Here is a 19,858-nt window from a genome sequence, read left to right as displayed (position 1 = left end):
TAGCCAGGAAGAAGTGGCGGTTTTTTGCAGATGCTCAGGAGTCCTTCTATAGACAAAATTCTAGAGTAAGGTGGTTAGCTGAAGGAGATGCAAACACAACTTTTTTCTTCAAGTCTGTGCTAGCAAACCAAGGGTTCAATGCTATAAAGTACCTCAGAGGTGATAATGATGAACGGATCTACAATGTTGGTCAGATCAAGGATCTCTTGGTCTCCTACTACCATAATTTGCTTGGCTTAGAGGATCAGTCCGTTGATCCTATGTCGGTGGCTGAGATTAAAGACCTCACTACCTTTAGGTGCCTTCCGGAACTAGCATCTCAACTTCTTCAGATTCCCTCAGAAGCAGAGATTGGAAGAGCAATTGTTACTATGCCAAGATCAAAGGCTCATGTACCAGATGGTTTCCCGGTAGAGTTTCTCAGAGAGGCATGGGATATTGTGGGTCAAGATACAGTAGAAGCAATCAAGCATTTCTTCACTTCGGGTCATCTACCAAGGTCGTATAACTCAACTGCCATCACCCTCATCCCCAAGATTCCAGGAGCTGATAAAATCACTCAATTTCGCCCCATCTCTTGTTGCAATACGGTTTATAAGGTCATCGCGAGATTATTAAAGCAGAAGATTAAACTCTTTATTGCTGATGCAGTCCAAGGGAACCAAGTGGGTTTTGTTCAGGGCCGTCATCTATGTGAAAACGTCCTCTTGGCCTCAGAACTAGTCTCTAATTTCCATGCTACGGGTCATACCACCAGAGGCTGTCTGCAAGTGGACCTCGCAAAGGCGTATGATAACCTCAACTGAGAGTTCCTTCTCAATGTACTTCTCGCCCTAGACCTTCCTCCTCAGTTTATTGCCTGGATCAGAGAGTGTTATACTACACCTTCCTTCGGCATAGCTTTTCATGGTGAGCTCATTGGGTATTTTCCGGGAAAGAAAGGACTCTGTCAGGGTGATCCTATCTCTTCACTTCTGTTTGTTTTGGCGATGGATGTGCTTTCCAAAAAGCTGGATAGGGGAGCTCTGGAAGGACGTTTTGGGTCTCACCCGATGTGTCTTAATCCGCTTGTGACACATCTTAGCTTTGCTGACGACATTCTCATTTTCTTTGATGGAGAACAAACCTCTCTGGAAGGTATCTTGGATATTCTAGAGGAGTATAAATCAGGTTCGGGGTTAGACATTAATAGAGACAAATCTGCTCTCTTTCTCGATGGTGACAACCTGCAACAACACCAGAGTCTAGCCGAGTATGCAAGTTTGGCACAGGGCTCCTTCCCGGTTCGTTATTTGGGAGTTCCTTTGTCGACAAAGAAGATGATAAGGCAAGACTTCCAACCGCTTTTGGATAGGGTTCTCTCAAGGTTTAACTCTTGGACTGCTAGATATTTATCCTTTGCAGGGAGACTCCAATTAATACAGTCTGTCATTTACTCTATTATAACCTTCTGGGCTTCTATCTACATTCTCCCCAAGAGTTGTTTGGAGCAAATTGAGAGTTTGTGCAGTGCCTTCCTTTGGAAAGGAGCTCCGAATTCAGCTAGGGAAGCTAAGGTTAGCTGGGAATCAGTATGCACACCGATGGAGAGTGGTGGTTTGGGGTTGAAAAGGCTAATTCATTGGAATAAAGTCCTTGGCTTAAAGCTGATATGGTTGCTTTTCTCAGCGAGTGGTTCTCTGTGGGTTTCTTGGGTCCGACGACATATCATTGGTAATCAGTGCTTTTGGACTCTAAATGGCTCAGGTTCATGCAGTTGGTTATAGAGAAATCTTTGTAAGCTGCGATCGTTGGCTCGGCCTTACATAGTCTGTGAGGTGGGGTCTGGCACCAAGTGCAGGTTCTGGAGCGATAATTGGACTTCTTTGGTCCCTTATTAGACTTAACAGGAGACTCAGGGCCCAAAGTTGCAGGTCTTCCGCTTCACTCAGTAGCTGTGGATGCTTTGAGAGAGGGTCAATGGTGGATTGCTAGTAGTAGAAGTCGTAATCCGGTCATTCAATTGTTGAGAGCCTGCATTCCTCCTTCCTCAGCTGTTAACCTACAGTCGGATGCTCCGGAGGATCATAATCTCTGGAAGATTGGAGATACATCCCCTTCCCACAGCTTCTCAACAGCCGCTACCTGGGATCATCTTCATCCAGTGGGTGTCAAGGTGGATTAGTTTGAGTCAGTTTGGTTCAAGGGCAGAATCCCGAAGCATGCCTTCATCTCTTGGCTTAACTCTCTACATAGACTCCTTACCAGGGATCGTTTGGTGATTTGGGGTCTCTTGGTACCTACTACCTGTCTCCTCTGCAACAATTATGATGAGTCTCGGCAACACCTGTTTTTTGACTGCTCATATTCGAAAGAAGTTTGGTATTATTTCACTAGCAGAGCCCATCTTTCTCCTCCTCTTAACTTCGATGATGGAGTTAGATGGTTGAAGAATCCTTGCAGAGACAAGAACATGGCTTGGATTCTTCGGCTAGCTTACCAAGCTTCAGTGTATTCTATATGGAAGGAACGCAACACGCGAATTCATAATGCCTCTTCTCGACCAGCTTCAGCAGTGCTCATGGATACAAAGAATATTCTCAGGACGCATTTGGATCCGTTAACACTCAAGCAAAGAGTCTCTAATTCGTCTAATACGCTTCTAGTTACATGGTTTTGTGTGTTTCACTAACCATGTTGTTTGCCTCTTTTGTGTTGTGTTTGATTCTCTGTAAGTGCTCATCTCTTTAGAGTCACTCGATGTAATTTGGTTCTACCCCTCAAATGAATGTTATTAAGAAAAGAAAAAAAAAAAAAAAAAAAAAAAAAAAAAAAGTTAATACAGTGTCAGAAGTGGGGTTTGAACCCACGCCCTCTTACGAGGACCAGAACTTGAGTCTGGCGCCTTAGACCACTCGGCCATCCTGACATATATGACTCAATTGCGTACTGGATATATCTAGCCAATCAATATAGCTAATTAACATAGCTAAGATATGTACTCTTTTGGCCTCTCGAGTAATCCAAGCATACAATATAACAAGTATTGATACACTAAAGTCGAGCAAGATCAAGAATACATAAATTATATATATAGACCAAGAGAACAACTGCAAATTTTGTCCCATTCCCACAACACCAAAAAGATAACCACAAATCAAAATAAAGAAGCAAAGTTGTTTAAAGTAAAATGCGGAATGAGAGCTAACACAAAAACTTTTTAGATTTACCAATTCACAACACAAACCCACATTTAAAAAAACCAGAGTATTGTGAGCATTGCACTCAAAAGAAAAACCCACAAAAAAAACCTAATCTTTCTTCTTGTTCTTCAAAGGTCCCCTTGGGATTTTGCTCAAAACCTTTGCGTCAAACACAGCGTATTGCTTCTTCAATTCAGCCATAGCTTTCTCACCGTATGGGTCAATTTTGTCTTCGTACTTGTCGTAAACAAGAGGAACAGTGAAGAGCAGAACCAAAGCTGAATCAAATCAAGAACCATATTAGAAATTGTTATGTTATTAAGATTTAAAGGAATACGCAATACTTTCAGAAATTGTAAGTCTTACCTATGTATGCTAATGTCAAGAAACTACAGCAGCCGCCCAAGATTGATAGAACCCACAATCCAAAAATTGCCTGATTCAATTAAACAGTACAGTTATTGTCAAGCTTAAAAAGATGAGACCATTGAGAACGGAATAAGTCCGGGAGAGTTTTAAACTTACAGAGAGGAACTTCTTGATATCCCTTCCAGATGCAATCTCATGAAGAGAAGAGAAACCACGGTTGATTTCGATTCTGAGACCCGAAGCAAGCTGAAGAAGAGGTTCTTCAGGGATATGAACTTCAGGAATCTTTGGTGGGGACCTGAAATTGGTACCAAATAAGGGTCACCTCAACTAAGCTTTGATCTATGATGTGCAACTTTCATAGGATTTAATAACCACAAAAAAAAACCTTACTTATGGATGAACATGGTGGCATTAGACCATAGAAACAACACAGCAAGAGCAACGATCATCACATGACACAACACAGCAAGAAGATGATACTCCATCAATTCAAAGAGCACCCAAGCTACTGTAGCACCACCAATTACACCACCTGACATCTTCTTGTTCTTCCACATAAATATATCCGCCGCTGCGCAAATCAGGGTTCTTCTATAAATCAGAATCTCACAAGATCATTAATTAAACTAAACACATCATTAAATCATTAAATCAACCATCTTCTTCACCAAATCCCTAAAACGAAGCAAACCAGCGATAAAATCAACAAGATCAATTCAAATTCGTATCAAACAAAACTGAGATCGGAGTAAAAACCGTACGTTTTCCACCGCCGAGAACCTTATGAACAGGTCTCTCCCTACCAAACAAACGATAAACCTTCGATTTCAAAGACCTCGGAGACGAAGAAGACGATGGTTTCTTCTCGTTCTCGTCATCTGATGAAGACGACGAAGACGAATCACCTTTGTGATGGATCTTCTCCGATAACTTCTCCATCAACGATTCTCTTTCCACAACCTCCACCGCTCGTGAATCCAAATTAGGTGAAGATTCTGCATGCTTATGTTCATCCGCCATAGCTTTCCGATTCAATCGAAGTGATCTTTCTTCTAGAGAGTTCTAGGGCTTTCTGGAGAAGAAGGATCTCGAAGGAAGAAGCCTTAAAGAAATAGAAGGAGAAGATTTAGAATCGATCTGAACCGCTGAATAGATTGTTTTGATCTGAACCGTTGATTTCAAATCTCAGCGACGCTTGGGGGAAACGACATGGGGGAGGCGTATATAAATAAAATAAACCGTGTTTTTCTCAAAGGACGGAGATTTTAACGCCGTTGATCTTTAGCCACGTCTGTTTAACGGTGCCGTCATTAATGTGGTGTTGAGGTGTCACGCGGCTGGGACTATGAGAGAAGGTCGAACCAGTGGGGTTGTGACACGAGGTGCACTTTCGGTATTGTATCAAATGAAATGACAATGATAATTAAAAGTTATTATATCTATATGACGATAAATTAAAAAAATATTGTAATTAAGGAAGTTGGAACCGTCTTAAATTTTTTGATTAACAAAATTGAAGACGTGTTTAAGAAAAAGAATGTTCTAGAAAGTGAAGAAGCATTTAATTTAATTTAATTTGACAGCGTTAAGTCAGAGTTGTGTAGTATGGGCCCTAAATGAGCTGAAGACAATGATGAAGCCCAGTTGTAATTTTCTGATACAAGAAAACAATTCAAACCCCGGAACCACCGTAATAAGGAGGTTAATCTGATTATTTGCAAATAGGTGAATGGTAAACAAACTAAAGACTTCCCTCTTTTCTATTTCTTGCACAGGAAAGCTCGAATGAGTTATACCATTTTCAGTTTTAGATTTCTATGTTAATAAGCTATTTAAGAGCATGACTCTATTTTCTGAAAACAAGAGCAATAACTGTTAGCCTCACCATGTTTTATAAAATAGAGTTTTAGATTTAGATTTCTATGTTAGCAATAACAAGAGCAATAACTGTTAGCCTACGATATATTTACTCCTATTTTCCAGTCCTATATTTGTTCTATTAGTGTGGAAACATAACCAAACACAGTTCATTAGGTCATGAAATCTGAGAATGGACTAAGGCCGCTAATAAAGAGCTTCGTGTTCTTAAGTCTTTGAGTATGATGGTTTAGTGATGGAAATACACTCAGATTGTGGGAGTTCGAAATTGTATATCAAGGGCTATCCAGAGTATCTTGCGAAGCTTCATATAGACTTAGAGCGAAAAAAAAAAGAAAATAGTCTTTATTATATACAAAAAGAAAGTTAAATATATATTAGATGGTTACCATGCAATATGTAGATGATATGTATTTGTTTATATCACCTATATTATATTAAGTACACAACTTTTTTTGTAAACTATATAATATTTATGGGTTGGTTACAAAATATGTTATAGATTAAATATATATGTTAGTTATAAAAAAGGTTATAGATTAATTGATATGTAGGCTATATGAAGACACTTAAAAATATCCCAAAAAATCTTCTTAAAGAGAAGATCTCATGTTTAATACAACTTACAAAGATAAAATCTTTATTATTTCATGTATTATTATACCATATATATTGTTACACATAAAAATATACTATTATGAGTAGAAAGTAATAAAATTTTGGCAATTAATCATACTTAATCTTGATTTCCGAAATCTTATTGTGAAATTCAAAATAAAATCTTACCTAACACTCTTCCAAGTTTTTAATATAAATCATTCAGATCTCCATTTACTGAAATATATCGTTCATATTCATACCAAAAAAAAAAATGACAACTGTGCTAGAATATGACCCGTGCTAGAGCATGGGTTGAAATTTCTTTTGTTTATATTGTAATTTTTATTCAAAACATCATATATGTGATTTTTTTATTTGTTTTTAAAGATTTATTTTTTGGATTAGTTTATACCATGAAATCATATGCTGAATATGACTTATAAAAATAACATATATTTTGTAAAATATATTCACAAAAACTTTTTTAAAAATAAAATAATCACATATACGATATTTTGAAGAAAAATTACAAAATAAACAAAAAGAATTTTAAAATGTGCTCTAGCACGGGTCATAATCTAGTATTTATATTATTTTATGACTATCATAAAATAATATATATATGTAATTGTTTATATATGATAGTAAATTAGTCATTATTTGGTTCTTTGTAATGTTGAATATATATTAACAAAAAAATAAGCAAAACATATGTAAAATATGAACAAAACATAAGTAAAATATTTGTACGCATGTGTTTTTATAACACATAAAATAGACTCTCTTAGATATCATATTATCTATTTTTCTTGTTACATTAGCATTTTGTTAGTTCATTAAAAATATTTTTTTGTATAAAATTTTAATATAAGTTCTCAACTTCCATGTGTGGTTATTCATTTTACTTTCAAATATTTAATACATTATATAATACTCTATTAATACAAATAAAAGATTAAGAAATATTAAATAAGCAGAATTAATAACAAACAATATATCATAGATTTTTTAAATAAAAAAAGCATAAACACATTTTCAAACTAAATACATAGCCTAACTAAAAAATATGTGGCCTTGCAATTTTTTTACTATTTTGTGGCGTTCTTTTCTCTTGCAGCAGCCTTCTTGCTGTTAGCATCAAAACCGTCACATAAAAGCTTCTTCAATGTAACAGCCAAGGACTGAATTGCAATAGCCCATATAGGTACCTTCGAAGATACTAATACCATCATGGCCACAGAAGCAATCCCATTCACCAGACCAAAGTCATTTTTTATGTAGACAAGGTTTAAGAAAGCAACAAGATGGAAATACGCAAAAATGACACATGTCACCAACATCCAATACAAGAAGAGATCAGATTCTTTCTTGTTGGGAATCTTATCTTTCAATAGAGTAATAGACCACAGGATGATAGTTTCTACAAAGGACTGAAGCAACGCAAATAAGGTTTTGTAGTCTTTTTGAAAATGCTTAAGAAACCTCCCACCCCAGTTTGCTTTGCCATTGACAACTCTAGTCAGCATTCAGCAATGCAGTTTGTTAAAGTACTTAAAAACAAAAACAAAATTACTTGATATAGGGCATGAAAATATGTTTACATGCATCAGACTTATTGTTTAAGACTAACCCTTTTTTGAGTAAGACTAACAGTCAACAAGTATAAGCACACGTTTTGACTGTTAAGCTCATTTTATCTTTTTTTTTGCATTACAATAAAATAAATCACACATGAGAAAGAAAAGAGACGGTGAAGTTAGAAGAAGATTGATACAAGTAACCTCTATTTGGTATTTCTTGCATATACTTCTCTGTCTTTCCTTTATACTGATTGTCCCTATAGTTTACCTGTCAGCATCATCATCACTGTTAGTCACAAAATTTTTGAGTATAAATAAAAAAATTATGATTTTTTAATAAGTGGAACTTGTAAAACAATACATGTTATTTCATATCCTATTATGCATTGCATTGCATGCCTTTAATATATATCAAATAACTCTGTTTACTGGAATTTTTAACAAAGAAAATGTGATATGACATTGGTTGATTTTTTAAAAAAAGTATGTGAGGCTAACAGTATGATCAAAAGTGCAAAATCCATCAAGCAAAAGAAAGGAACTAGACTCGCTTAGGGAGAGAGATTGAGGAAGCCTATTTCAAGCAGAGATCTATACGAGTTCATTGGCTTCAAGTGAGTGATCAAAAGTCAAAACACTGCTTAATTACTTCTCATAAAAGTCACCAGAATGTCTTGAACAGCTCAGGTGGTTCAGAGAAGTTACCTCTGCAGCAGAGTTGAAACGGATTACGCCCTTTCACTCAATCTTCTTCTTCTTTTCATTCTTACTCATTGTAATTTTTTTTTCACAATACAAAAAGATGAACCAAACGAATTCATAATTAAGTAAATAGGATCAGCAAAAAAAAAAGACAACAACAACAACAAAAAATAAATAATCTCATTCGTAAATCATCTGCAACTTGTGCGAACTTTTTCTTTTTCTATTTGTCTTTTTTTTTCACAAGCTTTAACCGTGATTTTTTAACATTTTTGACCATCCTACTCTAAGATAAAATGGTTAAAATGTGTGATACATACACCAAAGGAAAAGAAAAAAACAACAAGGATATGAGAAAAGAACATTGCATGAACAATTTACATATATTCTTCCTTGATTCGATTTCATCCAAAAACAATAAACGTGAGGGACTATTGTTTTTTCCTTTAGAACTGTTCTTTGTGGAACTCGAACCTGGAGCAACCCGTCTGGTTAAATTCATGGCAGAGTGTTGCAAGTTCCTTTCCCAAGCTCGGTACTCCACAATAGAACACTCCTGTATTTTTCATCTTTTTCAAATTAAACTCCTTAAGACAAAAGGCAAAAACGGACAAGGTTTCAACTGATTATTTTGTTTTACCTATTCTTGCGTTCCTATGTTTGGTGCTAATCTTTGATAAAACCTTCTTCCATTTCGGCCTCCCAAAATGCGTCCTTACCTAAAAATAATCAAAATTTGTATACAAACGATCAGAAAAAAAATCGAGTGTTGTTGTAAATGATAAATGTAATCGTTAAAGCTAGATTATTAATTGCCTTGGTTCCAGAAAATATGTCTACGCCATTTTTAGCATGGTTTAGCGTTTGGATCATGGTGAGAAGAGTTGATCGAGTATCTCCTTCTTCGTACACACTAGTCAAGTAGTTGTGCATCTCAATAACACCCTTTTATTTGTTTCCAAGGACAAATATGTTAGTAAATTAACTTGAAAATGTATCTAACATAATTTCTAACATGGGTAGGTGTGTATGTTACCTTTATATCCAAATCAGCAATTTCGTTCATGATTTCTTTAAACCAATCGAAGGAACCTTGTTCTCGTGTTACCCAGTAAAAATAAGCATTCTTGGTCATCAATGTTCTCGTTTGATTTTGTGGACTTCTAAATCGAGCTTCCGAGTTTAAGCAACTGGAACTGTGATCCGACGAGATGTTGCTGTTACTACGACTACCTGACATACTGATCACAGCTTGTTCATTCTGCTTAATAATGTTGTTGAGTAGATCTCTCAAAATGCTAATGAAAGGTGTTGCGCCGATTCCAAGGCCAACTAGTAATACAACATCATACTTCCAATGGTCTTGCGCTGGAGCACCATAAGGTCCATCTATCAACAGCTCTGGCAAACTAAAATTTCAAGAGAGAATATTAAAAATTTCACATTCTGAAAATGTAATAATATATATGGAAAAAATTCAAAGACATTATAAATGTACCTTCTTTGGTTTGGTCCGTCTGCTCTGAGAAGTCCACTTTTTCCAGGTTCAGGAGCTTGACATACCACTGAGAATGCCTTCTTAATCCCTTCTGTCCAATCACCAAGCTGACGAATGTGGATGCTGAGATAATCATCTCCAGGGGATGAAGTAATAGAAAATGGATGCCTGTACATGGAAGCTTTGAGTTTAGTCTTTGTGTTGTCAAAGAACATAGTTTTTACATATCTTAGATTGTATGAAAAGCTGTTAGGTTGTGTTTGGGCTGACCACTCAAATTTTGATACTGCAGGACACTGAACATATATATATTGTCCACTCTTGTAATCAAATGATGTAGGCTTAGACATGCGTAACACAATAACGTTTCCGGGATAAATTACAACCTGATGCCAAAGATAATTAATTAGCATGTCAGTTTCCAATATCCTTTTCTATATGACTCTATCCAATATGTAAGACATACCTTGCAGATTTCAACGGTGTAAAGCCTCGAACGAAAGAATCTAAGTATCCTTTCGCCAACATAGAGTAAAACTGGCACAGAAAGATACATCCATATCTACAAGAGGTAGCATCTTTTATTATTTTCACTGATTATTTGAGAATGAAAAGTAAAAGTGTTATATGGAATTTACCGTTTTGCGGTACCATTTATGCTCAAGATAGAGGGAAACACCGTGGATGAGTAAAAGAACATAAACCATTAGAAGCAAGTGATGTGAATACCAAAAGGCATTATATCCGGTTAGTTTATCAAATGGTTTCGGCAACTTAGTAAGGTTCCGTCTGCATCTTCGGCTGGCTAATGTGAATGCAATGACCATAAAAGCAACCATTATAAACCCAGTGATTCCCACTGGAGTGTTCACCAAGTCAAAGTATGTAGGTCTGATCACACCAAAGTAATGAACCAAGTATCTTTTGTAATCAGCTTCTGTAGATGTTAGTATCCTTGGGAAATCACAGGCAAGGTGGCTTGATGAATGTATAACCATTGCAACAATGATTGCTAGAGAGATCGTCTTGCAAAAACGAAAAAGTGTAGGATTCAGCTCAAGCATTTATAGTCTCTCTCATATGAAAGGGCAAGACAAAAATGGTTTTTTAAATGAACCTTGTGGAAGTTGATACTGTCATCGAACGGCACTGCGTAGGACAAACCAGTGGATCTAAGATAAGTGATGGTGTTTCTACAGACAGGCAAAAGGATAAGAGCCATGTTGAACTTCAAAGTCTCAGCTGCACCTTTTGCCACAACAAGGCAGTAACCCATTACATGGAATGCGTCTTTGTTTTTGTACTGAACACATTTCCACATAAACAACCAAGCCATGATCACTAACCACAATGTCAAAACCCAAATCCTCTTCCAATTGTCTTGCAAAGAGTAAAGCAAGCTCCTGATTATTCCCCATCTTGTATCCTTTAGATTTTGGCTTAAGGCTCGGCTTGTCTGGCTGTATGGTTGGCTGTAACTATGAGATATGTCTTTCTCTAGAAGTAGCATCTCTAGGTCTTTTAACTGCACCGTTTCAAATCCATAACATATACATCAAATTAGAAGTGTTGAACAGAGTTCCTCTGTTTTGATACTTAAGTGTTAAATAGTATTCTACTACCCATCTTGTGTATGTCTCTCAGAAAATATTTGTTACTATTACTCTCAAGGTTAAGGTTTATGTGTGGACCTCTACTTGTTTGCTTCGTCAAGGTTTTATTCTATTAAAGTCTTCCTATACAAAATCACGCTTTAATATCATTGGTTCTTGACTAAGTCAACTGCCCCTATCATAGAACTTTATAGGTAGGAGAGAGCTTCAACGTCGTCATCAATAACTAAGGTCAAACTTAACAAAGAACCCTTCTATAGAAAAATAGAAAGGGACTGATCTGCATACTATAATAATTTAGTACTTAAGCATGTTTTTTGTGCTATGAGCTTTTCACAAGATGACAAATAAAAAAGTGATGGAACCATATATGCACCTCTATATACTGAGAGTCAAGCCCATCCGGGGCTAGTTCTTCCATGATCAATGCTGCATACTCTTCTGCTCGTTGTCTCAACCTTGATAGATTATTTGCTGATGCACTTAGTATAATTATCTATACGTTGTCAAAATCATACACAATAAAATTAGTTAATGCCAAGAAAGAAGCTTCTACTTAGAAAGATTCAACGTACAAACTTAGTGGTTATATAGAAATATCATATCTTTGATTGGTAGTTACAACTTAGAAACACTACTTCTACAAGGTCAAATCACAGAAAACAAATAGCAACTCAAAAGTTTTTATATTCTTGCATTGGTTTAGAAGAGGAGACATAAGAACTAATTATATCAGCAAGAGGGATAATACAATACTAAAAATACATAAGATAATGGGACTCATGTAAGATTAAAGATTCATTATTACGTAGTCAACGATTCAATGCTGATTAGAGAATACTAAAACTAGGAAGATCGATGGAAACATTAGTCACCTCTTTTACTTCTTTCTCTGTGATTCTACCATCTCCATTTTTCACCCTGCACGTATAATACAAATGTCATAAAAAAAAAAAAAAAAAAAAATTAAGAACCTTAAACTCATGTTGAATAAGTAAGTAATCAATATATACATGTTAAAGAAGATTTGTAGGCGAGAGTCGAAGCTATCGTCTGTAATTTGATACCAAAACTCATATAGTTCTTGAATATTGATCTTGTCAACCATTAATCTTCTTCTTCTACACAACGCGTCAAACAACTCTTCTGCAAACTCTTTTGAATCCTCATTCTCATTCTCCATCCCTTTTTTTTTGTTGCAACACAAACACACAACAAAATCGTTGTCAAAATGTGTCACAATCTAATGCATATGATTGATTTATGTGACAGAAATGTGAAAATCATATATGTCAAACCTATGCAATTAGCGAAATCACTTCGGCTAATATGACCATCTTTGGAAAGATTGAGGAAATTGTTTTGAACTTGTCTCCAATCCGCGATTCCGTTATCTTTACTGCTTATGAATTTCAAACCATGAATCGCTCTCTGCGTTGACGTTCCAATACGATTGGTGAATCGTTGTGTTAAGGTTCGGCATAGAAGAGCATGATCTGTGACTTTGACTACATTAGGAACCACCGGCTCAGGTGCAGACCGAGACGAATAGCCTAATGAGATCCTTTGAAGCTTCTGTTTAAGATCTCTCGAGAACTTCTTCGCTCTTTCAACCGTGTGAAGCTCTGAGTTCCCATGACTAAACGACGCACTCCATCCTGAGTTAGAAGCAGAGCAAGAGGTGATTATCTCTTGATCGGTGGTTGTGACGGAGTCGATGTTTAGTAATACGCCGCTTGGGAATTCGATTGTTACTTCCACGAGCTCTTCACCGGCGGAGGAGGAGGAGAAGGGTGAGTATGGTGGCGGCAAGGATTGAGAGCTTTGTGTGAATTCTCCGGCGGAAGCTAAATCGGAGCCCCAACGATCGTCGTCGTGAGTCCCGCCGGAGAATGACATTGACATTTTCGAATTTGTTGAGGGAGAGAGAGAGAGAGAGAGAGAGAGAGAGAGAGAGGAGCGAATAAATAGAGTTTTTGAATTACCAAAGCAGAGTTGAACCATGAAACGAAATATTAAAAAAAAAAAACACAAGTTTGGTTTCTAAAAATAGGACTTTTATTTTATTATATATGGTGTTGTTAAATATATATACACTTGCATGTTTAAGTGTAGACAAAAAAATATAAAACAAACTTGTATTTTTTATATTTCACTCAAAGATTAACAATAAATGATTTAGTGCCTTTATATCTTTTTTTTCTTTCTTTCTGAATTTGGTGGGGAAGAAGAGACCTCAAAGGAGGGATGAGTGAGTAAATTATACAATTTTTTTTTTTTTGTATATAAAATTTGTCTACCGAATTGGGCTTAACCAAAGCAGAGTTGAACCATGAACGAAAAATATAAAAACAAGTTTTTATAAACTGGGATCCTTTTTTAAAAAAATTATCTTTCTAGATTTCAACATTTAAAAAAAAAAAAATTTAACAAAAAAAAAAATCATTTTTAGATGTTTTCTCCATACTAGATATACCAGCACATAAATGTATTAATACAAGTGTATATAATTATTTCTTTACAGTATAAAAGTATTAAGGCACACGTGGATTCAATTCTTAACAAATTATAACATAATCAATATATAAGAATAGTCGATAAATATAACAATTCAAAGATTTTTTCTACTATTAATAAGTTTTTTACATGATAAGTTTAGGTTATATGAAATATTTTTATTGGTTATTTTTTATTGAAGAAGCGTATAAATATTATATTTTCTTATAAGTTAAAATTAAATTTAATTTTAAATTAAAATTTTAATACAAAGTGAATAATCTAACATACAATTTGCAAATAATCACATGCCAAAAAATTGTATAAGAAAAAAGAACATAATCAGTCCAAGAATGGTTAGTATCATTGATTATTCTTATTCCGTATAAAATAACTTTGAGATTGGTTAAAACTTATGTAAAATCTAAATACTACATATATACAGATCTAAAATTTTTGACTTCAAACTATTTGGGCACCCCAAAAAAATACTCATCAACTTTGATACTAAGCACAACAAGCATAAGTATATTTTCATAGATTTTTTACCTATTGAACATATGTAAAATTAAATACAAAATCTCATATTCTCTCTCTAAACGAATATTTTTAGGCTAAAATAGGAACAAAACAAATGTTAAAAGTTACTAAACGATCTATAATGTCTGTTTGTTACGAAAAAATCAATATATTTTTATCTATATATTGAAAATTTGAATTTCATAATGATATATTTTTAACTATTAAAGTCATTTAAAAAAAAAATAATTCATATATAATACTACTGATTTTCTATTGTAGTTAAGGTTTTTAAAACGAACTTGAACTAAAGAAAATAATCTTCTCATCATGCCTAGTATGTGTGTTTAATGTGTACGAGTTTTATTCAAACATAAAATTACTAGATAACAATCATGCCTAGTAATTAGTATATGTGTTTAATATGTACTAGTTTGATATGATTTAGTAAACTTTTCAAATCCCACCTAAAACGATAAGATTTAAATTTTTATAATTTTAACCAAAGAATTATTTACTTTAATAAAAAACACAAACACACACACAATAGAAATCCTTTCAAATCCTTCAAAATCATTAAAAACAAAATTTCATAAATATTTTCAATAATCATAGATTTTAAATTAGATTTTCAAATCATTAATTCAACAACACTGAATTTTACTATTAAACTTTTAAAAATTTTATAATTGAATAACATCTAATTTTAAATTTTAAATAAATCATTTAAAATATTTAATTCAACAAATACATCCCTTTAGTTTTTTCGGACAGGTCAGAAATTACCGGTCAATTCAAAGAGCTTTGGGTAAAACCGTAAAAGTTAACAACCCGAACCATACTCGATAAATAACTAGTTCTTAACCAGTTCTCCGATCGATTATTCAAACCGACCCGATCTAAATCTAAACCGAATTTCTATCAGAACAAAATTGTTCCTAAACCGTTTTAATACCCGAAGTTCCAAAACTCGAAATATGGGGAAATATGTGAACCGGACCGGACCGAACCGAACCTGATTGATACCTGAATGCGGTTTAGATTTAACCTGATTGATACCTGAATGCGGGAGAGTCCCTAATTCCTAAAGCATGACTAACAACAATCACACGTGCAGATGAGAACTTGTCACGTGCGGAAACTAAGTAGGTCTCATCCTCACCCCTCACGCTCCTTTGGCTTTTGAGTTTTGTGGATGATTAAAAATGAAAATTACCGCCTTTATTAAAAAAATTCTAGGGTTTACAAAATTGGGTCTCTCTCGAGCTCTCTCCCTCCTACTTAAATCTCTCTGTTTCTTCTTCTCCGTCAACGATACAATACCCAGAGACGCCGGCGGTTATATAAATCGTCGGATCTCTGTGGATTCTTCAGCCGACAAGTTTCCGGCGTAAAGTTTGTGTGTTTTGTGTGAGTAAGAGAGAGTAATTAGGGTTTTTGGGGTTATTTGCTTCGATGGACGAGACATTACTTGACGATATAATACGGCGGCTTTTGGCGACGAATAATGGAAGAACAGTGAAGCAAGCAGTGATAACTGAGGCGGAGATACGGCAGCTATGTTTGGCTTCCAAAGAGGTTTTCCTCAGCCAGCCTAATCTCCTTGAGCTTGAGGCTCCTATTAAGATTTGCGGTAAATGTTTTTCTCTGTTTACATTTATCATGAATTCGTTTTTGGGTTGTGGGTTTTTGAAAAAATGTGATTTTTTTGGAATGTGAGGTTTGGCTTTGTAAGTATTGTTGTTGGGGAAGCTTTCTGAGCTTTAGGCTTACATTGAAATGATGATTTGAATATGTGTACTGTATGTTGTAAGTTAGTTCATTGCTCTTGCTGTGGAAGGACCTGTAACTTTTTGTGAGTCTATGAGAAACCATGTTGGCTTTGCTATGATGTAATGTATATCCTGAAATTAGAATCCCTCCTCCTGACATGTGACTATGTGGTTTATGATTTTGTTTTGTTTACTAGTCTCTGAATTTGGTGTATGATACTTAACTATCACTATATCTTCCACTGTGCTTAGTGCTTACATTAAACACTCTCTGCTGCTATGAACTAACTCTATGGTTTATGATTTTTGACGATTTTAAGTTTATATGTTGATGAGCAGGAGATGTTCATGGGCAGTTTCCTGACCTCTTGCGGTTGTTTGAGTATGGTGGCTATCCGCCAGCTGCAAACTACTTGTTCCTCGGGGATTATGTTGATCGTGGTAAGCAGAGCATAGAGACGATTTGCCTTCTTCTTGCCTATAAGGTCAAATACAAGTTCAACTTCTTTCTTCTCAGAGGCAATCATGAATGTGCTTCGATCAACCGTGTTTATGGATTTTATGATGAATGCAAAAGAAGATACAATGTTCGCCTTTGGAAAACTTTCACTGAGTGCTTCAACTGTCTGCCTGTTTCTGCTCTCATTGATGATAAGATCCTCTGCATGCATGGTGGACTATCGCCTGATATTAAGAGCTTAGATGACATCAGGAGAATTCCTCGTCCCATTGATGTTCCTGATCAGGGAATTCTTTGTGATCTGTTATGGGCTGATCCTGACAGAGAGATTCAAGGCTGGGGGGATAATGACAGAGGTGTCTCATATACATTTGGGGCTGACAAAGTTGCTGAGTTCCTTCAAACTCATGACCTTGATCTTGTATGCCGAGCTCATCAGGTAAAGCTAAACTACACTAACAAGTTAGTCATTAGCGAATAGAATAAATGCTCGTGGTATTTAGGTGATATTGAGTATTTTAGGGCGTGTTCTCTAGAATTCATTCCTAGGGTTCTCTCTTTGGTTCTCTGTATTGGTTTGTTCTTATCTGTAACCATTCTCTGATTTCAGAGAGTTAAGAAAGCATATATCAGTTGTCAAACCAAATCAAATATATGATATAACTGCTGATATTAGGAGACCTTTAGATTCATGGACAGTCTCGTTAGCGCAACGGTCTGTAATTTGTTCAGCAAATCATATTTTTCACATACTGATTGTGCAGGTTGTAGAAGATGGATATGAGTTCTTTGCAAAGAGACAACTGGTGACAATATTCTCTGCACCCAATTACTGTGGCGAGTTTGACAATGCTGGCGCAATGATGAGTGTTGATGATAGCTTAACATGTTCATTCCAAATCCTTAAGGCATCTGAGAAGAAAGGAAGATTTGGATTCAACAATAATGTTCCTAGACCTGGAACCCCACCTCATAAGGTAATCTATATACCATCTCCCTCGTATATAGATCCATCGATTTTGTTCAATTTAGATAGAATGTTAACTTTTTCTTCAGGGTGGAAAAGGTGGTTAAGTCCTTGTTACCAACGTGGGAATCAATTAAAGAGTGAAGCCAATGGGTTCGAAGATTGCAACAGTTTGTTTTGTTAGATTGTTTTTTGTTTGGTTGAGGCAACATTATGTTTTGTTTAGATTGTTTTGTAATATTGTGGGAAATGTACACAGCATTTTCAATTGAAGAAAGTTGGGTTTATACATCTAACCTTTTAGACCACAATGCAAGAATGTCGAGAAACGTTTTGATAAACTTGCGAGATTAGTTTTTCTAATACAAATTCAAAGTATCGGAACGTTCTTTGAGACCACAGGCAAGAATGGAGAGACAAATTCAAGCAAAAGACAAAAGAAATCTTAAAAGTTCGAAAGATTTGTCACATATTTTTTTGACAAAAACCAGAAAAAAAGATCAATACTCCCACTTCTTGAGCTCCATGCCATCTGGTGGAGTGCTTTCCACTTTCTTAGTCCCAACTTCTTTCCAGTTTGTCGACAGTACCGTCCCGTTCGACTCAGCCTGTCAAACACAAAAACCACCCGGGCAGGCAGGCATATCATCAGTCAAAAGCAAAGGAGAAAGTTATTAAACCAAAAAGTAAGGACCAAAGATTAGATTTGCTCACAAATGATTTGTTCATGGCTCGCCTCATGTCCTCATCCGCACTTGAGTATATGTCGCTGAAAAATTTGTTCATAGCTGCATCTCCATCAAGCTTCTCATCCTTCTCCTGCGAAATTCAAAAGTGATAAGCAGAAAGAACACTACTGAGAAAGAATAAAGTAAAGCAAAGCCTCTAGAGTTAAGAGACGGACCTGTTTCTTCACTTCAGCTTCCAGCTTGTCCCAGTCTTTTGCTGGCTTAGAAGATGGGTACACTGGTCTCTGCGCCACTGCTGCATATTTTACACATAAAATTAAACGAGATGAGAGACTGTTTTCAGTTTTGTTTAAGGTTTTACAATTGTGGTTAAGAATAAATAAAGTAAACGCTAGGAATAATGGTATGTTCTGAGATGAACCTGATGAGACATTGGGTTTGGGCAGAACACCTTGCCCTTTGCCATATTCAAGGGAAGCCCACGTGATTATCTCTGCTTTCGCAAGACGGATCTCAACTTTGGTTGACAATACTTCGTATCTGCACTTCTCTGGTATGATCTGAATAATTAAAAGAAGAAAAATTTAGTAAAGTGCATATGAAAACACCACAAAACTTCATTTGTCAAATTCATATACCTTCCCAAACAATCTCGGCTGAAGATGATAAGCTTCCTCTCCAGCAACATCAATTACAACACTCAGCTGCACAAAAAAAAGGTTCAGATAAAGATCTCAAGTCAATACAGAGAGTGAGATTACAAGAGATAGGTTCAGTTAAAACTTTAAAGTAATGAATTCATCTAATTGCGGGATACTTACAATCTGCTCACCAAACTCGACAGTTACTTTCTCCTTTGGTATACCTTTAGCAAAAATTGTCACCACCGCTTCTTCTGGCTTCTGGTAAAACTCATGTCTGTAAAGACATAAAGTTATGAGTACATAGTGATTCTCAAAAATTAAATTAAGGGTTCACGTGTTCAATAACTAGACTACCTGAACATGGGTTTGGCAGGTGCTGCAGGAGTTGGAACAGGAGGAGCATCAGCTTCTGTAGCTAGTGGTGTTGAAGAGCTTGAAGGCAAACTAGGTGGCACTGGTTGAACCAATTCCTTCTCTTCTTCTGAACACGGATAAAAATACTATTATTATAAACCTAAACTCAGGCACACACAAAAATCGTTTAGTACTTAAATTCTTAAGCTGTGGAACATACCTGCAATGCGAAGATCACATTCATCAATCATCTTCTTAAACTTTGAGTCATTAGGTGCAACAGAAGCACCCTTTTCCAGGGCTGCTTTAGCAGTACTATACTCCTCAAGCTTCATACAAGCAGTACTGCAACAATCAGAAGATAAGATCATGATTCCAATTAAACTTAACTACAAACATCAACTCATCATTAAACTTAAATACAGAGAGCTCATGACAATAATATCATACCCCTTCCTGAGGTAGGCTTTTGCCAAAGTAGGTTCCAACGCAATGGCTTTGTTCGCATCTCCAACAGCTTCTGCTCATTGTA

At 35.8% G+C, this 19,858-nt stretch overlaps 4 protein-coding genes, 1 non-coding gene and 1 pseudogene across 5 annotated transcripts; 2 read left to right on the top strand and 4 right to left on the bottom strand.

Annotated features, from left to right (window-relative positions):
• Positions 990-2,671, top strand: LOC104749215 (annotated as a pseudogene).
• On the bottom strand, positions 2,825-2,908 carry TRNAL-CAA. The gene has a single exon. It is a non-coding gene; the product is annotated as a tRNA-Leu (tRNA).
• Positions 3,088-4,756, bottom strand: LOC104719109 (reticulon-like protein B2). The gene is made up of 5 exons (XM_010436958.2): positions 4,316-4,756; positions 3,945-4,125; positions 3,708-3,849; positions 3,549-3,618; positions 3,088-3,460 (listed from the first exon to the last, which is right to left on the bottom strand). The coding sequence occupies exons 1-5, from the start codon at positions 4,572-4,574 to the stop codon at positions 3,291-3,293; spliced, it is 822 nt and encodes a 273-aa protein (XP_010435260.1). The 5' UTR covers positions 4,575-4,756; the 3' UTR covers positions 3,088-3,290.
• On the bottom strand, positions 8,528-13,363 carry LOC104719092 (probable respiratory burst oxidase homolog protein I). The gene is made up of 13 exons (XM_010436939.1): positions 12,724-13,363; positions 12,439-12,610; positions 12,301-12,346; positions 11,802-11,921; positions 10,930-11,337; positions 10,451-10,837; positions 10,279-10,374; positions 10,083-10,198; positions 9,813-9,980; positions 9,351-9,723; positions 9,131-9,259; positions 8,955-9,033; positions 8,528-8,870 (listed from the first exon to the last, which is right to left on the bottom strand). Exons 1-13 carry the CDS (start codon positions 13,328-13,330, stop codon positions 8,761-8,763), a joined length of 2,811 nt encoding a protein of 936 aa, XP_010435241.1. The 5' UTR covers positions 13,331-13,363; the 3' UTR covers positions 8,528-8,760.
• On the top strand, positions 15,640-17,930 carry LOC109124756 (serine/threonine-protein phosphatase PP1 isozyme 6). Its single transcript, XM_010436929.2, has 4 exons — positions 15,640-16,073; positions 16,552-17,111; positions 17,437-17,649; positions 17,729-17,930. Exons 1-4 carry the CDS (start codon positions 15,896-15,898, stop codon positions 17,744-17,746), a joined length of 969 nt encoding a protein of 322 aa, XP_010435231.1. The 5' UTR covers positions 15,640-15,895; the 3' UTR covers positions 17,747-17,930.
• LOC104749206 (protein SGT1 homolog B-like) lies at positions 17,959-19,850 on the bottom strand (the record flags this gene model as incomplete). The annotated part of the gene is made up of 9 exons (XM_010470798.1): positions 17,959-18,247; positions 18,354-18,458; positions 18,544-18,623; positions 18,750-18,888; positions 18,967-19,032; positions 19,150-19,246; positions 19,327-19,453; positions 19,547-19,671; positions 19,777-19,850. Coding segments are annotated over 9 exons (921 nt in total), but the record flags the coding sequence as incomplete, so codon positions are not given.

The sequence above is a fragment of the Camelina sativa genome, chromosome 2 (assembly GCF_000633955.1).
Source record: "Camelina sativa cultivar DH55 chromosome 2, Cs, whole genome shotgun sequence".
NCBI classification, from domain to species: Eukaryota; Viridiplantae; Streptophyta; class Magnoliopsida; order Brassicales; family Brassicaceae; genus Camelina; species Camelina sativa.
The sequence above is the reverse complement of the archived record's forward strand: the minus strand, read 5'-3'. Positions and strand labels throughout refer to the sequence as shown.